Below are 23,302 nucleotides of genomic sequence, written 5' to 3' on the forward strand. Positions count from 1 at the left end.
GAACACTACCTCAGTGTATTTTTGCTCTCTTTGTCAAAGTTCAAAGTAAATTTATTATCAAAGTGCACAAATGTCACCATATATAACCATGAGATTCTTGCGGACATAATTAATCCATAATGGAATAATAACCATAATAGAACCAACAAAAGACCAGGCCAACTTGGGCATTCAGCCAGTGTACAAGAGACAACTAACTGCAAATACAAAAAGACAGAAATAACAATAATAAATAAATAAGCAGTAACAATCAAGAAGTGAGGTGAGGAGTCCTTGAATGTGAGTACATAGATTGCGAGAGCATTTTTATGATGGAGCAAGTGAAGTATCCCATTTGGTTCAAGAGCATTATGGTTGAGGGGTATAACTGTTCCTGAGCCTCATGGTGTGAATCTTGAAGCCCTTGTACCTTCTTCTTGATGACAGCAGCGAGAAGAGAGCATGTTCTGGGTGGTGGGCGTCTCTGATGATGGATGCTGTTTCCCTGCAAGAATGCTTCATGTGGATGTGCTCAGTGGTGGGCAGGGCTTTATCAGTGATGGACTGAGCTGTATCCACTTTTTTTTTGTAGGATTTTCCATTCAAGGGCGTCGGTGTTTCCATACCAGGCTGTGATGCAGCCAGTCAATATATCTCCACTACACTTCTATAGAAGTTTGTCAGAATTTTAGATTTCATGCAAATCTTCACATACTCCTGAGGAAATGGAGGCACTGCCCTGCTTTCTTCATAATTGCACTTACTGTATGTGCTAGGCCCAGGAAAGGTCCTTCGAGAAATTTAAAGTTTCTGACCCTCTCCACCTCTGATCCTCCTCTTGAAGTCAATCATCCGTCTTGCTGACATTGAGTAAGAGGTTGTTGTTATGGCACCACTCAGCAAGATTTTCACTCTCCCTCCTATATGCTGATTCGGCACCACTTTTTATTTGGCCAAAAACAGTGGTGTCATCAGCAAACTGGAATATGGCATTGCTTAGCCACATGGTCATAAGTGTAAAGCAGTTAGAGCAGGGTGCTAGGCACACAGCCTTGTGCTGCACCTCTGCTGATAGAGATAGTGAAGGAGACGTTGTTGCCAATTGGAACAGACTGGGGTCTGCAAAAGGAAACTGATGATTCAATTGCACAAGGAGGTATTGAGGCAAAAATCTTGAAGCTTATTGATTAGTTTTAAGGGGATGATGGACTACTTTTTGCACAAATTATATAATTTGTTTTTTTACATACACATACTGTATACTTAGTTTATGGTGTATTTTATGTATTGCACAGTACTGCTGCCACAAAACAACAGATTCCACGACATACGTCAATGATAATAAACCTGATTCTGATTCTGACTTCGTTCTGCATTGTTGCAACACACACAAAATGCTGGAGGAGCTCAGCAGGTCTGGCAGCATCTATGGAGAGAAATTAACAGTCAATGTTTCAGGCCGGGACCCTTCGTTAGGGCCCTTTAATGTTTAAAAAGGTGCATCCATCATTAAGGACCCCCATCACCCAGGTCATGCTTTCTTCTCATCGCTATTGACAGGGCAGAGATAAAGAAGCCTGAAGACACACACTCAATGTTTTAGGAACAGCTTCTTCTTTGCCATCAGAATTCTGGAAGGACAATGAACCCATGACACCACCTCACTATTTTAGCTTTGTTTTTGCACTTATTTATTTATATATATATCTCTTACTGTATAGTTTAGTTGCATTGTACTGCTGCCACAAAACAGCAGATTTCATGACATAAGCCAGTGATATGATTCTAATCTATAGTAATGTTTGATTTATTCAGTCTTATTGTGGACCTGAGTTTGCCATCAAAACTCTTCAATATTACTTTTTGTTTAGGTGGCAGAATGGAAAACAATTGCAAGTCTCCCAATTTTAAACCAAACTCAGAACATGATCATCAGTCTCGGGCTGCTCGCTGGATCACTGCTCTGTGCCTACTTTGTCACTGAGAAAAAGCTTCAGGTAAGCGGTGTCCTGCTGAGAGTGTCCATGGAACCTGTGGGCACTTCATGCTATTATGATCATGCTAGCATAAAGAATACTTCCGATTAATCCTGAACACAAGAGATTCTGCAGATGCTAGAAATCCTGAGCAACACACACAAAGTGCTGGAGGAACTCAGCAGGTCAGGCAGCGTCTGTGGAGAGGAATAAGTCATCGACATTACAGGCTGAGACTGGTAATTCACTGCTTAGGGTGGTGCAGTAGCTCAGCAGTTAGTATTACACTATCATAGCGCCAACGACCTGAGTTCAAGTCCTGCCACTGTCTGTTTGTATTTTCACCCCATGATCGCTGTGCATGCTGCAGTTTCCTCCCACAATCCAAAGAAGTACAGGCTAGCACATTAATTGATCACAAGGGTGATCAGTTAATCAGATCAATTTATCAGATGCTACCTGACTTACTGAGTTCCTTCGGAACTTTGTGTGTGTTATAGGTTAATCCTCTTTTTCAGCTTGAGGCTTTATAAGGCATTTGTCAGGCCACACATGGAGTATTGTGGGCAATTTTGTGCCCTTTATCTAAGACAAGATGTGCTGGCATTGGAGAGGGTCCAGAGGAGGTTCACAAAAATTATTCTGAGATTGAAAGAGTTAATGTATGAGGAGCATTTGATGCCTCTGGGCTTGTACTAACTGGAGTTTAGAAGGATGATGGGAGGGGGATCTCATTGAAACCTATTGAATATAGATAGAGTATATGTGGAGAGGATTTTTCCTTTAATGGGGGAGTCTGGATTCATAGGGCAGAGTCTCAAGATACAAGGATGTCCCTTTAGAATGGAGATGAGGAATTTCTCTAGCCAAAGGGTAGAGAAATTCCAAGAGTTATCTGATTATTTCTATTCTCTCATGCCTCCACTATGCCCTGTAAATTCCTCCTATCAAATATACACTCAGTAGCCAATTTATTAGTTACCTCGAGTACCTAATAAGGCGGCCACTGAGTGTATTTACAATATAAACTGTAAAGTTAACAGCACTATAAGAAGTCAATCGTATATACAAAAGCCTGTGCTTGATATGCCTTCTTGACATTGCCTTATTCAGGAAATTGTTCCATGTCTGAGAATGGGCGTGTTGCAACAGTGAGGTACAACTCTGTATGAATTCCTCCATGAGAGTGGGCATGGAGAGGATGTCTCCTATATGGGGGAGTCTTAAGACCAGAGGGCACAGACTCAGAATAGAAGCACAAAAATATAACTGCTATTGCTGTGGATCAAAGAATATGTACATAATGCTGGAGGAACTCGGCAGGTCAGGCAGCATCCGTGAGAAAAGAGTAGCCAACGTTTCGGGCCAAGTCCCTTCATCAGGAAGCCTTTCTCACGGATGCTGCCTGACCTGCCGAGTTCTTCCAGCGTCGTGTATGTATTCTCAGTATAGAAGGACAGTCCTTTAGATCAGAGATACGGGGGGGACTTCCTTCAGCCTTGGGATAGTGAATTTGTGGAATTCACTGCCAAAATAGGATGTGGAAGCCAAGTCATGGAATGTATTTAAAGTGGGATTTGATAGGTTCTTGATCAGTGAGGGTGTCAAAAGTTATGGAGAGAAGGCAGGGGAATGGAGTTGAGGGATAATAAATCAGCCGTGATGGAATGGTGGCACTGAATCAATGGGCTGAATGGCCTAATTCTGCTCCTATATCTTATGATCTTTCAGCCTGTAGTAAAGTAGGTTACAAATCAGAGTGTTCATCCATCTAGTCACATGTTGTGGGTCTGCCTTCCACTACCTTTTCTAGCAATGAATTGTGCTCCCTTGTCATTCCCTGTATGAAAACATTCCTAGTCAATTCCCTTCTAACTCATTCAAAGTTCAAAATAAATTTATCAAAGTACATATATGACACCATATTCAACCCTGAAATTCATTTCCTGGCGGGCATACTCAATAAATCCATTAACCATAAAAGAATCAATGAAAGACCGCATCATCAGGGCAGACAACCATTTGAAATAATTGTATTTCCTTGTCTTATCTGTGCAGGTTGGCGATTTTGTCCTTTTTGGGACATATATCATTCAGCTTTACACGCCACTTAACTGGTTTGGGACATATTACAGGTAAGTGGTATGGTTTTTACCTTTTATCTCAAGGACCCCTCCTTCCTTTATTGCAATACTTTTTACTGCCACATAGAGTCATAGAACACAATAGCACAGAAACAGGCCCTTCAGCCCTTCTAGTCTGTGCAAAACTATTATTCTGCCTAGTCCCATTGATCTTATGATGAAGTCCTGATGAAGAGTTTTGGCCCGAAACGTTGGCTCTTTATTCTTCACCATGGATGCTGCCTGACTTTAGCATCTTATGTGTGAGTTACTGACTGTGGGCTCTGTTCTGCACCATCAAAGTGGTCTCCCAGCAGACTCCAACTTGGTAAAGAAAGTGGAGAAACTGTTAAGAGGTACAATGAGTTGATCTCCTCACTGGTGAATTCTGTAGAATACATTGGGGCTTGTGCCCAGAGAGGGAGACTTTTTTTTTGTTTATTTCATTATTATGATTGGTCATTGTGGAAACCCCATGGGATGTTCTTTCAGAAGCAGGTGTGTTCACCATCTCTCCTTCTGGTCTGTATTCACAGCCACGGGCATGGATGGTGGGGGGGATGTAATCATCAGAATCAGAAACAGGTTTTTCATTACTGACGTACAGTACTGTGCAAAAGTCTTAGCCATATGTAAAAGAAAATCTGTGAAGCAAAGATGCTTCAAAAAATAATGAAATATAAAGTTTCTAAATTTCAAAAAATATTATAAAGAGCAACAAATTAAATCAGTGTTTGGTGTAACCACCCTTTTCCTGTAAAAGTAAATCAGTTCTCTTAGGTACGCTGTTACTTAGTTCTTTAAGAAAATTGGTAGGTAGATTGTTCCAAGCATCTTGGAGAACTTGTCACGGATCTTCTGCAGATTTTGGCTGTCTTGCTTGCTTCTGTCACTTCAGGTAATCCCAGACAGCCCCGATGATGTTGAGATCAGGGCTCTGAGGAGGCCATGCCTCCTTGCAGAACTCCTTCTTTTCACTGAAGATAGTACTTTATAATTTTGACCCTGTGTTGGGGTTATTGTCCTACTGCAGAATCCACAAAAACAAAAGGGTGCCCCAAAGAATGATTGACAGTAAAAACGTTCAAATCTCAAAGCCCTCCCACTTCAGCCCCTCACGCACAAGCAGCAGCAATGCACCGAACTTCCTCCTCCCCTATTTACTTCACCAAAAAGCATCAGAACCCTTTGCCCACTAAACAAGCAATAGCAAAGCCCATGATCTGTAGTACAACAAAAACGAATTGTTCACCTGGCAATTCAACATGCCAGAGCCTCTCGCTCTCTCCCTAATAAAGGGAAAGAGAGGAGTCACTCAGCAAAAGGGGAGATATAAACAAAACAACTCACTGATTTACAGAGTTAAAGTCTGCCATGTCACTTTTTTCTGAGTTCTCTGACTCAAGAATCGGCAACAAACTCTCCCACTAATGAAAGAGAGAGAGAGAGCACACGATTCACAAGGACAGGGCCCCTGACAGCTGATACGCTGTTCCGGATGTTCTGTTTTCTTCCGCAATGCTTCAGTCGGCATAGAATCAGCTCATCCTCAGGGCTACAAAGCCGCGGAATCCCAAAGACGCGCTCGTGACCTTGGGATATCGAAAAATGGCTGGTCGGTGATCTGTCGATTTATTTGTTTGGTAATTTTATTTCTTGCACCGTACATCTACTGCAACAACAAATCTCAGTCAGTAATGATAAATCTGATTCTGAAGCTGGGAGAGTCATGGAACACTATCTGCTTGCACTCCCAACAGTTGCTTAAAAGTTTGATACCCTGCAGGTCAAAGAAGCCAGCTCAATTGGGGCTTCGGCAAAACTCTCATCCCCCCCTCCCCCCCACTGACAATTCTCTCAATTATTCTCTGCTTCTGAGATGGTGGAGGCTAGAGAATATATAAGTATGATAGTTAGATATTTGAAAGATGGTCGAATTGCGGGTAATGGGAAGGAGCACAGAAGAGTTGAGGCCAACATAGACGAGCCATGTTTATATTGAATGGTGAGACAGGCTTGAGAGGCCAAGTGGCCCTAAATCTTAACTTTTTTTCCGCTCCATTGATACTGCCTGACCTAATGTGTTTGTTTTAAAGATTGAAAGATTAGATTAGATTTATTTGTCACATGTACATTGAAACATATAGTAAAATGTGTGTTGTTTGTGTCAATGACCAACACAGTCCAAGGGAGCAGTCTGCAAATGTCAGCATGTTTTCAGCACTAACATAGCATGTCCACAATTCACTAGCCCGAACCCTTTGAGATGGGGAAGAAGCCAGAGCACGGAGATGAAACCTACATGGTCACAGGGAGATTGTACAAACTTCTTACAGATGGTAGCAGAAATTGAAGCCTGATCTTCTGATCACTGGCACTGTAATTTGCTACGTAAACCACCACGTTAATCTGCTGCTTCCTGGTACTTCGATTTTAAAAGTACAATTGTCTCACCTTTATTTTCCTTCAGGATGATCCAGAGTTCATTCATAGACATGGAGAATATGTTTGATCTATTCAAAGAGAGCCAAGAGGTGGGTGTTTTTTTTCCATCTTAAATTAATAATCTGGTTTTAAGAGCCAGCCCAAATGTAAATTTGGTCTGTTACTGTCAAATGTACAGGACCTAGTGAAAAGCTTAGTTTTGCATGCCATCCATGCAGATCATTTCATCACAGCAGTGCATTGAGCTGGAACATGGGAAAACGATAGCAATTTACAATAACTTCTCTTTGAGAGGTCAAGGGTAAAGGGTGAGAATTGAAATGTTTAAGGGGAACATCACACAGAGGGTGGTGAGAGGGTGAGATGAGCTGCTAGTTGAAGTGGCGGATTTGGGTTCAATTTCAACATTTCAGAAAAATTCGGATAGGTACATGGATGGGAGGGATATGGAGAGCTGTGAAGCAGGGTACTGGCCGATGGGACGAGGCAGGTTAATAGTTTGACGACTATCCGTGCTGCGGTGTTCTACGATTCTGTGATTCTAAGCAGTATGGATGCCTTCACTCACCTCAAGTCTGAACTGATTCCAGGACCTGTGGACCTACTTCGAAGGACACTGCAACTCATGTTTTCAGTATAATCTATCAATCTAGGTGGAGAGGGTCAGCAACATTAAATTCTTCGGTGTTACCATTTCAGAGGATCTGTCCTGGGCCCAGTATGTAAGTGCCATTACAAAGAAACCATGGCAGCACCTCTACTTCCATAGAAGTTTGTGACGATTCAGCATGTCATCTAAAATTTCGACAGATTTCTGTAGATGTGTGATGACTGGTAGCGTTATGGTATGGAAATACCAATGCCGTTGAACTGAAAATCTTACAGAAGGTTGTGGATGCGGTCCAGTCCATTACGGGTGAAGCCCCTCCCACCATTAAGCACACCTACTCAAAGTTCTGTCGCAGGAAAGCCGCATCCATCATCAAGGATTCCCAACACCCAAGCCATGCTCTCTTCTCGCTGCTGACATCAAGAAGGACATACAGGAGCCTAAGGACCCATATCACCAGGTTCTGGAACAATTATTACCCCTCAACTATCATGTTCCTGAACTGGAGGAGATAACTTCACTCAACTTCACTCACCCTATCACTGAACTGCTCCCAAAACCTATGGACTCACTTTCAAGGATTCTTCATCTCATTTTCTCAATATTTATTGCTCATTTATTGATCATTTTTTTCTTTTTTGTATTTGCTCAGTTTGTTGTCTTTACACATTGGTTGTTTGTTGGGGGTGCAGTTTTTCATTGATTCTGTTGTGTTTCTTGGACTTACTGTGTATGCCTGCAAAAAAAAGAATCTTAGAGTTGTATATGGAGACGTGTAGTTTGATAAAACTTTTACTTTGTACTTTGAACTATCCATCCATCTATCTGGCTGTCCATCTATTGATCCATCCATTTATTCATTTGCACAGTTTGTCTTTTGCAGATTAGTTGCTTGTCAGTCTTTGTTTGTATGTGGTTTTTCATTGATTCTAATGTATTTCTCTGAACTTCTGTGAATGCCTGGAAGAAAATGAATCTAGTGATATTTACATACTTAGTTAATAAATTTAATTTGAAGTTTGAACTTTGAATGTAAAATCAATGTTGTAAAAGATGAGAGGCATAAATAATATGGGTGGTAATAGTATTTTCCCCAGGGTCAGGAAGTCCAAAGCTTGGTGACATAGTTTTAGAGTGAGAGGGGAGAGATTTAAAAGGGATCTGAGGGGCACCTTTTTTCACCCAGTAGTGTCATAAGCATGTGGAATGAGCTACCAGAGGAAGTGGTTGATGCAGGTGCATTAGTATCAATTAGAAAGTATATGGGGGAGAAGGGCTTAGAGGAGTACGGGCCAAATGCAGGGAATTTGGACTAGTTGGATGGGCACTGTGGCTGCCATTGGACTGGTTGGACCGAAGGGCCTGTGTTTGTGTTTTATTACTTTATGACCCTAATAAAGTTATAGTGGGTAGCGCGGTAGGGTAGCGGTTAGCACCACATTTTATAGCGCTATCGGTAAGATCAGAATTCCATTTCCACTCTATCTGTATGGAGTTTGTTTGTTCTTCCTATGACTGAATGGCTTTCCTCCAGCTGCTGCAGTTTCCTCTCACAGTCCAAAAGATGTACAGGCTAGGGTTAGTAAGTTGTGGGGATGCTAAGTTGGCTCTGGAAGTATGGCCACACTTGTGGGCTGCTCAGCACAATTCTCACTGATTTGATTTGGTGCAAAACGGGCATCTCAGAGTTTCGTTTTACATGTGACAAATAAAGCTAATCTTTAAAGTTACAGTTCGAGAGAAAGTGCAGTACAGGCAGACAGTGAAGTGCAAGGCGACAACAAGGTAGATTGTGAAGTCAAGGGTCTGTCTTATTGTATTAGAGGACCTTTCAGGAGTCTGATAACAGTGGAGTGGAAGCTATCCTTGAGCCTGGTGGTACGTGCTTTCAGGCGTTTGTATCTTCTGCTAAACGAAGGTGGGCAGGAGAGAACAGATGACAAAGAGAGTAATATTTTAAAAGAACAATAAACTCAAAATGATTACTACGTATCTTTCAGGTTACTGATGATATCAATGCAACAAATCTTGACTTCAGAGTTGGAAAAGTGGAGTTTGACGAAGTTTATTTCAGTTACGTCGATGGGTATGTAAAATAATCATGTGAATGAAGGCGTGAAGTTGAAGATTCTTAAAAAGGGGTGCAAAAATAGTCTGCAATGGCTGATCGAATGTTGGGTCTTTACCTTATGTGTTCTGGAATACAATGGGGATGAAATTATTCTTTAACTATTTTAAAAGCTTGTTCATAGCCCATCTGGATCATCAAACACATCAGTACAGCACAAGAACAGGCTCTTTGGCCGACAATGTTGTGCTCAACCAAGTGGTTTACTGAACCAAACTAATAGCTTCTGCCTACGTAGTGTCCATAACCATCCATTCTTACAAATTCCATAACATCACAAAGCATAGGAGCAGAATTAGGCCATTTGGCCCTTCGAGTCTGCTCTGCCATTCCATCCTGGCTGATTTATTATCCCTTTCACCCTCAGTCTCTTGACTTCTCTGTGTCACCTTTGATGCCCAAGCTAGTTAAGAACCTATCAACCTCCACTTGAAATGTACCCAATGACTTGGCCTCCACAGCCGTCCATGGCAATGAATTCAAAGGTTCATTTATGATCAAAGTATGCAAATCTGAAATTCTTCAATTCTCCAGATGGCCATGAAACCAAGAAAAAAAAGAAAGGCAGCACAATCATCAACCCCCAAATCCCACCTCCCCCCCACACACAAAACAAACAGAAAAGGTACAGGCACATCGTCCCCCAAATCCCTCCTCCCGCACAAAAACCGAGCAAGATGGATCTGGCACATCAATCCCCAAATCCCACCTCCCTCCCACACACAAAACAAACAGAAAAGGTACAGGCACATCGACCCCCAAATCCCCCTCCCCACAAAAAAGACCAAAAACAGGATGAGGCGTGTTGATCCTCAAATTCACAGATTCACCGCCACCCTCATCTCAGTTCTCAAGAGTTGTCCCTCTGATTTGAGGCTGTGTCAGTGATATTGATACCTGATTCTGATTCTGAATACTGGGAACAGGAACATGTCAGTCAGCAGGTACCATTTAATTGGGTTGTGGTTAATCCACAAAAGACTGTTACATTGTCTTTAATGCACCTAACTATGAGAAAATACTTATAAATCTTGTAAGGTTCTGTTGACCAATATGCTCTGTAACCTCCTTTTATGAGGGAAAATAGGGCTTACCACTTCACTCCAAAATGACTTAGTTCCATTTTTAAGATTACATTTTATAAGATAAGCTTTGTTTGTCACATGTACATCGAAGCATACAGCGGAAGGCATAGTTCGCATCAACAACCAATATAGTTTGAGGGTAGCCCCAATTGTCGCCATGCTTTCAGTGCTAAAATAGCATGCCCACAACTTACAAACCGAACCTATACGTCTTTGGAATGTGGGAGGAAACCAGAGCACCCGGAGGAAACCCACACAGTCACAGGGAGATAATGGCAGGAATTGAACCTGGATCATTGGCATTGTAGCGCATTGCGCTAACCTCTACATTGTCGTGCTGACCTTTCTGGAACTCCTCACCAGATCAGATAGTTTCACCATACGTAGTCTATTAAATTCATTTAGTATTTTAAATACCTCAGTTAACCTATATCCTATAGTCAAAAGATTAGATATCAGGTTTTTTTTAAAACATAATACAAGCAATACCGCACCTTCCCCAAACCGAAGAGACTTTCTCTTGCCTGAAGGATGAAGTATTTGTTTTAAGAGCGTGTAGTTGGTGTCAGGAGCGTGCTGCCGATGTAGTGGTGGAAGCAGATGTTCAACAGGCTCCTGCAAAGGCACCTGGATTTGTTAGCATTCATTTTGAGCAGACTAGAGTATAAAAGCAAGGCTGTAATGCTGAAGCTTTATAAGGTATTGGTCAGACCACACTAGGGGTATTGTGAGCAGTTTTGGGCTCTTTATGTAAGAAGATGTGCCTGCATTGGAGAGGGTTCAGAGGAGACTCACAAGAATGACACCAGGAATGAAAGGGTTAATTTATGAGGAGTATTTGATTGCTCTAGGCCTGTACTAGCTGTATTTTAGAAGAATGAGGGGTGGATATCATTGAAACTAACTGAATATTGTAAGACCTAGATAGAGTGGGTGTGAAGACAAAGTTTCCTATTGTCTTGGACCAAAGGACACAGCCTCAGAATAGAGGGATGTCCCTTTAGAACAGAGATGAGGATGAATCACTTTAGCAAGAGGGTGGTGATATGTGGAATTCATTGCCACAGAAGACAAGTAATTGGGTACATTTAAAGTGGATGGTGATAGATTCTTAACCAATTAACCTACTAACCCATATGTGTTTGGAACATGGGAGGAAACTGCAGCATCGAGAGGAAACCAACAGGTTCATGGGAAAAACGTACACACTCCTTACAGACAGAGACGGGAATTGAACCTGGGCTGCAGGCACTGTAAAGCATTGCATTAACCACTGCTCCGCCATGCTGCCCATAAAGCAAAGGGTCTATATATGTGCAGAAATGCAGCAGCAAGGTCATGGACCCTATGCAAATTACAGAGGGCGAGATGTTCACTCTTGAGGCAAATTAGGGTGGATAAATCCCCAGGGTCTGACAAGATGCTCCCTTGTACCCTGTGGGAGGCTAGTTCAGAAATTGCAGGGGCCCTAGCAAAGATATTTAAAACATCCTTAGCGACAGGTGAGGTGCCAGAGAATTGGAGAATAGCTGTTGTTGTTCCGTTGTTTCAGAAAGGACCTAAGAATAAACCAGGAAACTATAGGTCGCTGGGCTTGACATCAGTAGTGGAAAAGTTATTGGAAGGTATTCTGAAGGACAGGATATATAAGTATTTGGATAGAAAGGGACTGGTTAAAGATAGCCAACTTGGCTTTGTGCGTGGTAAGTCATGTCTAACCAATCTTATAGTTTTTGGAAGAAGTTACCAGGAAAGTTGATGAAGGCAAGGCAGTGGAAGTTGTCTACATGGACTTTAACAAGGCCTTTCACAAGGTCCAGCATGGGAGATTGGTTCAGTCGCTTGGCATTCAAGATAAGGTAGTAAATAGGGTTAGACATTGGATTCACGAAAGAAGAGTCATCAAAAATGTCATCATAGGAGAGGCAGATTATGGTGCTGAAGATGAGGTGGCTCGTTTCCAAACAGAAGCAATGTGTAGTACGGAGAGGTTGTTGATAGAGTTGCAATGTAAAAGGTGGACAAAGTCAAAAAGAGGAGCTAGAGTACTGATAGTATTGTAATTGAATATAAACAGTTTCTGGAATAAGGTAGATGAACTTGCAGCACAGTTGTGGAATGGCAGGTATGGTGTTGTAGGCATCACTGAATCATCACTGAAAGATTATAGCTGGGAGCTTAATGTCCAAGGATACACATTTTATTTTGGTTAAAAAATGAAATCAAATCATTACAAAGAGTTGACATGGGATCGGAAGATGTTGAATCATTGTGGATAGAACTCAGGAACAACAAGGGTAAAAAAAAACCCTGATGGGAGTTGTATGCAGAACCCCAAATAGTAGTGAGGATGTGGCCTACAAATTACAGTGGGAAATATGCAAGTGCATGCCAAAAGGGCAGTGTTTCAATGGCTATGGGGGACTTCAATATGCAAATAGATTGGGAAAATTAGGTTGATGCTGGATCCCAGGAGGGGAAATTTCTAGAGTGCCTACGAGATGGCTTTTTGAGGCAGTTTGTGGTTGAGCCCACTAGGGGATCAGCTATTCTGGATTGGGTGTTGTGCAATGAACCAGAATTGATTAGAGAGCTGAAGGTAAAAACCCTCATAATATGATCAAATTCATCCTGAAATTTGAGAAGGAAAAGCTAAAAGATGTACTAGTATTACAACGGAGTAAAAGGAATTACAGGGGCACGAGAGAGGAGTTGGCCAGAATTGATTGGAAAAGAAAACCAGCAATGGCGGGAATTTCTGGAAGTAATTCGGAAGGCACAGGATATATGCACCCCAAAGAAGAAGAAGTATTCTGAAGGAAAGTTAACACAACCTTGGCTAACAAGAGAAGTCAGAACCAACATAAAAGCCAAAGAGAGGGCACAAATTGTAGCAGAAATTAAAGAGAAGGTAGAGGATTCAGAAACTTTTAAAAACCAACAGAAGGTAATTTAAAAAGGCATTAAGAAGGTAAAGATGGAATGGAAACGTAAGCTAGAGTATAAAGAGTATACCGGAAGTTTCTTTAGATACATAAAATTAAAAGAAAGGTGAGGCTGGAAGATGATGCTGGAGAGGTAGTTATGGGGAGCAACAAAATGGCAAATGAAATGAATAAGTATTTTGAAGCAGTCTTCACTGTGGAAGACTGGTGAAGTTCCAGGTGTTAGGAATCATGAAGTGTGTGAAGTTACCATAACTACAGAGAAGGTTCTTGGGAAAGTGAAAGGTCTGAAGTAGATAAGTCACCTGGACTAGATGGTGTACACCCCAGGGTTCTGAAAGAGGTGTCTGAGGAGATCATGGAGGCATTAGTAATGATCATTAAAGAATCACTAGATTCTGGAATGGTTCTGGATTTATCTCCTAGCCCTCATTGGGTAAATTTGGAAATTAAATCTGTACAAGGATTTTCATTGGGTTCTATCTTAGGGACTTCTCTTCCTTTTGCGTTTTCTAAATTACATAAATGAGTTGACAATCCGATAGTCAAACATACTCTACGTATATGGTTTCAATTTCGGAAATTTTTCGGGTTGAATCAATTTGTTTTAGCAATTCCTATTGTATCCAATTTCTTTTTTTATCCCTCTATTATAGACAAAGCTTATTTAGCTTGGAAGACTAAAGGTATACTACGATTTTCTGATTTATTTTTGGATAATTGTTTCATGTCTTTTGAACAATTATCTAATAAATTTAATATGCCCAGATCTAATTTTTTTTAGATATTTACAGATTAGGAACTTTTTAAATACTGTACTTCCTACCTTTCCAAATCTAGACTCAATGGGTATTTTGGAGAAATTTTTAGAATTAAATCCTTTTCAGAAAGGTGTAATATCAAATGTTTACAACGTAATTATGAAAATACGTTCAGAAGCCTTTTATAAGATTAAGAATGATTAGGAAAGAGAGCTTAACTTTACTATCCCTATTGAGAATTGGGATAGAATTCTTCAATTAGTTAATTCATCCTCTATATGTTCTAAACATTCATTGATACAGTTTAAAGTTGTGCACAGGGGTCATATGTCCAAGGATAAATTAGCTCGTTTTTATTCCCACATAAATCCTATATGTGATAGATGTCATTCTGAGGTTCTGGAAGACTGGAAAATTGTAGATGGCACTTCACCCTTAAAGAAGGGAGAGAGGCAGACAAAATGAAACTATCAGTCAGTTAATCTGCCCTCAGAGGTTGGGAAAATGTTGGAGTCGACTATTAAGAATGAGGTCTCAAGGTCCTTGGAAGCACATGATAAAACAGGCCGTAGTCAGCATGGTTTCCTCAAGGGAAAATCTTGGCTGATAAATCTGTTGTAATTCTTTGAAGAAATAAGAAGCAGGATAGACAAAGGAGAATTGGTTGATTTTGTGTACTTGGATTTTCAAATGGCCTTTGACAAGGTGCCACACATGAGGCTGCTTAACAAACTACAAGCCCATGGTATTATAGCAGAGGTTTTAGCATGGATAAAGCAGTGGCTGATTGGCAGGAGGCAAAGAGTAGGAATAAAGGGAACCCTTTCTGGTTGGCTGCCAGTGACCAGTGGTGTTCCACAAGGGTCTGTGTTGGGACTGATTCTTTTTATGTTACATGTCAATGATTTGGATGATGGAGTTGATGGCTTTGTTGCAAAATTTGCAGATGATATGACAATAGGTGGAGGAGCAAGTAGTTTTGAGGAAGTAGAGAGGTGTATAGGAGTGAGATATACCAACTAGTGGAGTGGTGCTGCAGCAACAACCTTGCACTTAACGTCAGTAAGATGAAAGGCCTGAAGAGCTGAATGTGGACTTCAGGAAGGGTAAAACGAAGAAACACATTGAAGTATCAGAAGTGGAGAGAGTGAGCAGTTTCAAGTTCCTGGATATCAAGATTTCTGAGAACCTAACCTGGTCTCAACGTATCGATGCCCCTATAAAGAAGGCAAAAGAGCGACTATACTTCATTAGGAATTTGAAGAGATTTGGTATGTCAACAAAAACACTCAAAAACGTCTATAGATGTACCGTGGAGAGCATTCTGACAGGCTGGCATCACTGTCTGGTATGGGGGAGGTGGGGTGCTACTGCACAGGACATATACATATATTGTAATTGATTTACTTATTTATTTTTATTTTTTTCTATATTATGTATTGTATTGAACTGCTACTGCTGTTAACAAATTTCACAACATATGCCGGTGATAATAAACCTGATTCTGAGGAGGTTTATGAAATGATTCCAGGATTGAATGGCTTGTCATATGAAGAGCGTTTGATGGCTCTGGGCCTGTATTCACTGGAATTCAGAAGAATGAGTGGTGACCTCATTGAAACCTATCGAAAGACTTTGATAGTGTGGATGTGGAGAGGATGTTTGCTGTGGTAGGGGAGTCTAAGACTACACACACCTTCAGAATAGAGGAGCATCCTTTTAGAACGGAGATGAGGAATTTATTTAGCCTGAGAGTCGTGAATCTGAGGAATTCTTTGCCACAATCAGCTGTGGAGGCTAAATCTTTATGTATATTTAAGGCAGAGGTTGATAGATTTTTAATTGGTCAGGACATGAAGAGATACAGGAAGAAGGCTGAAGATTGGAGCTGAGAGGAAAATTGGATCAGCCATGATGAAATGGCGGAGCAGACTCGATGGGCCAGATGGCCTAATTCTGCTCCTATATCATATGGTCTTATGGTTGCCTCGCTGACTGGAGGCCTATGACTAGAGGTGTGCTACAGAGATTGTTGCTGTGTCCATTGTTGTTTGTCATCTATATCAATGATATGGATGATAATGTTGTAAACTGGATTAGCAAATCTTCAGATGACTCTTAGATTTGGAGTGCTGTAGACAACAAAGAAGACTATCAAAGCTAGCCAGCAGGATCTGGACCAGCTAGAAAACTGGGCTGAAAAATGGCAGATGAAATTTAATGCAGACAAGTGTGAGGTGTGGCACCTTAGAAGGACCAATCAGGCTAGGTCTTATACAGTGAGCAGTAGGACATTGTGGTAGAACAGAGAGATCTAGGAATAGAGATTCATAATTCCTTGAAAGTGGCATCACAGGTAGATAGGTTCGTAAAGAAAGTTTTTGGCACACTGGTCTTCATAAATCAATATACTGAGTACAGGAGTTGGAATGTTATGTTGAAGTTGTATAAGACATTAGAATATTGTGTGCAGTTTTGGTCACCTACCTACAGGAAGGATGTAAATAAGATTGAGGATGTTTCTGGGTCTTGAAGAACTGAATTATAGGGAAAAGTTGAATAGTTTAGGACTTTATTTCTTACAATATAGAAGATTGAAGAAAGATTTGATAGAAACGTTATGAGTGGTATAGATAGGATAAATACAAAACAGGCTTTTTCCATTGAGATTGGGAGCAACTAGATCTGGAGTTCATGGGTTAAGGCTGAAATGTGAAATGTTTAAAGGGAACATGACAGGGATCTTCCACATTCAGAAGGTAGTGAGAGTGTGGAACAATCTGTGAGAGCAAGTGGTGCATGCAGGGTTGATTTCATCACTTAAGAAAAATTTGCATAGGTTCATGGTTGAGAGGGGTATGGAGGGTTAAGATCTGGATGAAGGTCGATGGGACTAGACAGATTAATGGTTTGGCACAGACTAAATGGGTCAAAGGGCCTGTTTCTGTGCTAGTACAGTATAAATGCTATCAGTACAATACAGTAAGTTCTTTCGTACAATAGCACTTACAAACACAATGATGAAGTGCTTTGAGAGAGTGGTGATGAAACATACCAACTCCTGCCTGGGAAGTGACTAGGATCCACTCCTGTTTGCCTACCATTGCAACAGGTCAACACCAGATGCCATTTCATTTGGTATTCATTCAACCCCGGAACACCTGGACAGCCAAGATGTATGCATCAGGTTGTTTTTCGTTGATTACAGCTTGGAATTCAAAACTATCATCCCCTTAAAACTAATCAATAAGCTTGAAGAGCTTGGTTTCAATCCCTCCAGTACAACTGGATTCTGCATTTCCTCATTTGAAGGCTCCAGTCAGTTTGGATTAGCAACAACATCTCCTGCATGATCTCCATCAGCACAGGTGCACCACAAGGCTGTGTGCTGAGCCCTCTGCCCTACTCTGTGTGGTTGAGCACAGCTCAGAATTAGAATCAGGTTTAATATCACTGGCCTATGTCATGAGATGTGTTGTTGTGTGGTTGCAGTACAATGCAAAACATAAAAACTGTAAATTATGGTAAGAAGCATATTTTTTTAAAGTTAAATAAAATAAGTGGTGCAAAAAGATAAATAAAAAATAGCGAGGTGGTGTTTATGGGTTCAATGTCCATTCAGAAATCTGATGGCAGAGGGGAAGAAGCTGAATTGTTGAGTTCCTGCAGCTCCTCCCTGATAGTGGTAATGTAAAGAGGGCATGTCCTGGGTGATGGGGTTTTTGAGGCATCGCCCCTTGCCGGGGAGGCTAGTGCCCACAATAGAAGTTGGCTGAGTTTACAACTTCCTGGAGCTTATTTCGATCCAATGCCATATTTAAGTTTACTGATGTTGTTGGCCAAATAAAAGGTGGTAGTGAATCAGCATATAGGAGAGAAATTGAAATTCTGTATGAATGGTGCCATAACAACAACTTCTTAGTCAATGTCAGCAAGACCAAGGAGCTAATTATTGACTTTAGTAGGAAACCGGAGGGCCTTGAGTTGTTCTCATCAGGAGAACAGAGGAGGAGAGGGTCAGCAGCTTTAAATTCCTCATTGTTATCATTTCCGAGGATCTGTCCTGGGCTCAGCACACGTGCCATTACGAAGAAAGCACAGCAGCACCTCTACTTACTTAGAAGTTTGTGAAGATTTGGCAAATTATTTAAAACTTTGACAGACTTCTATAGATGTGTGGTAGAGTGTATATTAACTGGTTATATCACATCCTGGCATGAAAGCACCAATACCCTTGTTGTGGATATGGCCCAGCCTATCACGAGCAAAGCCTCCCAGCCATTGAGCCCATCTGCATGTTGCAGGAAAGTAGCATGTCTCATCAAGGACTCTCACCTTGCAGACCATGTCCTCTTCTCACTCCTGCTACTGCTGTCAGCGAAAAAGCACAGGAGCCCAACACCCACACCATCAGGTTCTCAAACCAAAGGCGATAACTTCGCTGCCCCATCACTGAACTTTTCCCATGTCCATGGACTCACAGTCAAGGACTCTTCCTCTCATGTTATCGATATTTATTCCTTTTTTTTTCTTTTATTTGCACAGTTTGTTGTCTTTTGCACATTGGTTGTTTGTCCGTCCTGTAGGGTACAGTCTTTCAATGATAGCGTTTCTTGGATTTGCTGAGTATGCCCACAAGAAAACAAATTTCAGGGTTGGGTATACTGACGTATATGTATTTTAATAATAAATCTGATTTGGACTTTGATAAAACTGTGTATTAGTTCCTTGTAGTTACTGTCATGGAGACACTTGTGGGCTGCCCACACCACATCCTCATACTGTGTTGGTTGTTGACCTGAACAGCACACTGTAATCCGAGTCTGGTCTCACCACAGCTGACACATAAACTGATAATACTGGGATTTCTCAGCAGGTCTGGCAGCAGCAGATTCCCGGCTTCTGCTGTTTTTAGATTTCTGTTATATTATGACAGTTGGGTGGTGACACCAATTCTCTCCATGATCAAATACACTAGATCTAAGCTAGTGTTGGAAGAAAAGCTGCATAGATCAGATACACACAAAAGATTTTGCAGATGCTGTAAATCCATTGCAAAATGCTGGAGGAACTCAGCAGATCAGGATCATCCATGGAAATGCTGGGTTTTGGCTGAGACCCTTCATCAGGACTAGAAAGGAAAGGGGACGATGCCAGAATAAGAAGGTGGGGGGAGGAGAAGGAAGACAAGCTAGAATGTGATAGGTGAAGCCAGGTGGGTGGGGAGAGGGAATGAAGTGAGAAACTGGGAGTGATAGGTGGAAAAAGTGAAGGGCTGGAGAAGGAATCTGATAAGAGAGGAGAGTGGACCATGGGAGAAAGGGAAGGAGAAGAGGTAAGAGGCCAGAGTGGGGAATTGAAAAAGAGGGAAGAGGGAGGGTAAAAATCATTGGATGTTTAAGGAATCGATGTTCATGCCATCAGGTTGGAGGCTACCTAGACAGATTATGAGGTGTTGCTCCTCCAACCTGAGAGTGGCTTTATCATGGCAGAAGAGGAGGTCATGGGCTGACCTGTCAAGATGGCAATGGAGATAGGATTTAAAATAATGGCCAGCTGGAAATTTCACATTTTGCAGACAGAACGGAGATGCTGAACAAAGCAGTCCCCAATCTACGCCAGGTGTCACCAATGGGTCATATTTGAAGAGACTGCTGACCAGGGAATGAGATGCAATAAAATACAGTACTCTGTGAAAATTAGCCGCAAAATTTTGTCATGAATCAGAATTAGGTTTATTATCACTGGCATATGTTATGAAATTTGTTAACTTAGTGGCAGCAGTATGATGCAACACATGATATTATAGAGAAATAAAAACAGCCAGTGCTTGCTGTCTTCCCGATTCCGATAAGTGAAACTACACTGTACGTACATTATTTCTACTTTATATAGGCTGTGTATTTATCATTTTATTCCAGCTTTTACTATATGTTCATGTTATTTTAGGTCTTATGTGTTATTTGGTTTGATTTGGTAGGGTATCTTTTGGGTCTGCGAATGCTCAAAAATGTTTCCCATATAAATTAATGGTAATTACCTCTTTGCCTTACGCCATTTTGGCTTACAAAAGGTGTCACAGGAACACTGTACTTTCGGATAGCGGGTGGGTGGGTGTGTGTGTGTGTGTGAGATAATTAAATTGAAAATAGTGCAAAAACAAAAATAATGTTCAATACAGAAAAATGAGGTGATGTTTATGGGCTCATTGTCCATTTAGGAATCAGTAGAGGGGTTGAAGCTGTTCCTGAATTGCTGAGTGTGTGCCTCCAGGCTCCTGTACCTCCTTCCTGATGGTAACAATGAGAAGAGGGCATGTCCTGCATGATGGGGGTCTTTAATGGATGCTACTTTTCTGAGGCACTAGTACCCAAGATGGAGTTGACTAGTTCCACAACTTCCAGGGTTTTCTTTCAGCCCTGTGCAGAAGCACGTGAAGAGGCTTTGAGGTTGCATCTGCCATAGACCTATTGTGGCAGTAGGCAAATTGCAGTGGGTCCAGGTCTTTCCTGAGGCAAAAGTTGATTCTAGCCATGACCAACCATTCAAACCATTTCATCACTGTAGATGTGCCCACCTATCTATATGTCCACACTTTATGCTTTAAGAGATAAAGATTAAAGATTAGCTTTATTTGTTAAATGTACATTGAAGCTTGAAACATGCAGTTTGTGTCAAATCAAATCAGTAAGGATTATGCTGGGCAGCCTGCAAGTGTCACCATGTTTCCAACATAGAACACTCACAATTCGCTAACCCTAATCTGTGCGTCTTTTTTGGAATATGTGAGGAAACCGGAGCAGCCAGAGGAAACACGCACAGTCACAGGGAAAACATACAAACTCCTTACAGAGAGCTGTGGGAATTGAACCCCAATCACTGATCACTGGGGCTGTAAAGCGAAGTTACCATTCTCAGCTTTGCTTTAGTATCCAAGTACATCAGATGAACTGATGCTTGCTCTCAGAGGTATAGTCATAGAGTTGAACAGCACCAAAACTCACTCAGCTATGCTTGCATCACATTTGCCTTCCTACCACTTCAACTTTAAAGTTAACCTTCGGGGAATCCTGCACGAGGACTCCCAAGTCCCTTAGCACTTCTAGTTTCTGAATTCACTCCCCATTTAGAAAATGGTCTATATATTTATGTCTTCTACCAATACACATGGCCATGCTCTTCCCACGTGTGTTGTGCTGGATGGGCAATATCCACAACTCTAGTAACCTCAAAAAGACTCCAGGAAATTGTGATTAGTTTTAATAAATTGGTTTGGCTGAAAGATTTAAACTGTGATTGTTTGAAATTGGAGGCATTATACTGTAGGTTTACAAAAATAATGGCATTTGATGATATTATAGAGTCACAGAGCACTTCAGCACAGAAACAGGCCCTTTGGCCCATCTAGACTGTGCTGAACTATTATTCTGCTTAGCCCTATCAACCAGCTCTTAGACCATAGCCCTCAATACCCCTCTCATCCGTTTTCTTATCCAAACTTCTCTGAAATATTGAAATCAAACCAGCATCTGCCGCTTTGACTGGCAGCTTATTCCGCACACTCACCACACTCTGAGTGAGGTTCACCCTCATGTTCCCCTTTCACCCTTAACCCATAGTTGTAGTCTCACCCATCCTCAGTGGGAAAAGCCTATCTATATCCTCATAATTTTATGTATGTTTATTAAATCTTCCCCTCATCCAACCTTTCATTATAAATCAGGTCCTTAAGTCCTATCAAAATCCTTGTAAATTTTCTCTGTAGTCTTTCAATCTTATTGACATCTTTCCTGCCTATGAGTGACTTGAACTGCACACGATAATTTTATTAATATTAATATTGGTTAATATTGGAAAATTGGGTTTAGGTTAATTTGTTTACTATTGGAAAATGATATTTAAAGAGAGTCTTTGGCACCATTTATAAAATTTGCTGTTCCTCTTTTGGACAATATTTCACAAGTAAAGCAATGTAGAAATGTACATGATTTTGCATTCTAATCTCTCCTAATCTTCATAAAAACAGTTTCCTCTGTTTGAAGCTGTTGAGTGATGGATGCCTGTAAGGATTGCAAATGCTAAGATTCTTTAAATAGAGCTTACACTTTTACTTGGCCAACACTGTTAACACTGTTGTATTTTGTGCCTTCTCTGTTGCAGTAAAGAAATCTTGAAAGGCGTAACATTCTGTGTTCAGCCAGGACAAACACTGGCCCTGGTAAGTTTACTACAGTGCGTTAACAATGCATTTCTTTTTTTCAGACAGTAAAGTCACATTGTGGCAAGAATTCACAAACCCAAAACGGTCATGGGAGTCACATGACCTACCCAAGTAGCGGGAGTCCTCTCCCAGGTGGAAGGGTGCACACCATAACTTGCCCAAGTGGAGGGCAGTGCCCTGTTAACAGTAGTGCTGTTAATTGATATCAGAATAGAATTAACTGAACTGATTCACCCATGGCTAGGCAACCATCATCACCATAGAGACTGCAAGGATTTAGAGAAAATTTCTCCAGGAAATATCAACTGAAACTCCACCATAGATGGTCTCAAACCCAGCTGCAAAGTGAGCAAGGTTGAACAACCCCAATCCTGTCAAAACCCAAAAACCTCATCCCTTGGAGAGGAAGGATCTTCAAAGATAGGCTACACTTGGAGATAACTTGAAAGACTGCCCCAGGACAAAGGACTCTAGCAAACTGCTGTTGACAGCTTACACCCCATTCAGGGTGACAGGCTTAAGAAGAATGATGAATGAGTAATAATTATGACCATGCCAATTTTTAGAGATATTGTCAGGTTGTTATAGCCGGGGGTGGTAATGGGGACAATCTCCCACTACCTATTAAATGCTCCCAATGGTGTGTGCCTCAAATAGCCTCTGACAGCCAAGTCCAGCTCCTGGCCTTCACAAGTGGCTTAGCTACTAAGCCTGGCGGAACCGTTCCTACTGACAGGAAGGGGCAAAGGCGGATTCCTGGCTCCTTAAAACCAGTGGCTTCAGACGGATGGGGCTCACCAGCCATGGTTGGCTGCTCATCTAGGAGAAGGAAAACTCTCTCAAAGCTCTGCAGTCTTGCAGCTATACCCACTCACGGGGAAGGCTTCGGGAGTAAACCCTGGGGGAAAAATCTGGAGATGAAGGCAGTCTTACATTGCTGACTGGCAACTCCTGTGACGCTGCTGGTACCAAACTGTATCGGACTCTACTGTTCCTTTGGCTTCCTCAGGTGCATGGAGAGTGGGAGCT

The 23,302-nt window shown here is 41.4% G+C and overlaps 1 protein-coding gene across 1 annotated transcript in view; it reads left to right on the top strand.

Moving 5' to 3' along the window:
* Positions 1-23,302, top strand: part of abcb6a (ATP-binding cassette, sub-family B (MDR/TAP), member 6a) — a 215,276-nt gene that overhangs the window by 100,386 nt on the left and 91,588 nt on the right. Inside the window, exons 10-14 of the mRNA XM_059967532.1 lie at positions 1,851-1,976; positions 4,014-4,090; positions 6,549-6,612; positions 9,134-9,219; positions 22,213-22,270. Coding sequence (XP_059823515.1) covers positions 1,851-1,976; positions 4,014-4,090; positions 6,549-6,612; positions 9,134-9,219; positions 22,213-22,270 — 411 coding nt within the window. The remainder of the gene's footprint in view (positions 1-1,850; positions 1,977-4,013; positions 4,091-6,548; positions 6,613-9,133; positions 9,220-22,212; positions 22,271-23,302) is intronic.

This window comes from Hypanus sabinus, chromosome 4 (assembly GCF_030144855.1).
Source record: "Hypanus sabinus isolate sHypSab1 chromosome 4, sHypSab1.hap1, whole genome shotgun sequence".
Lineage (NCBI taxonomy): Eukaryota > Metazoa > Chordata > Chondrichthyes > Myliobatiformes > Dasyatidae > Hypanus > Hypanus sabinus.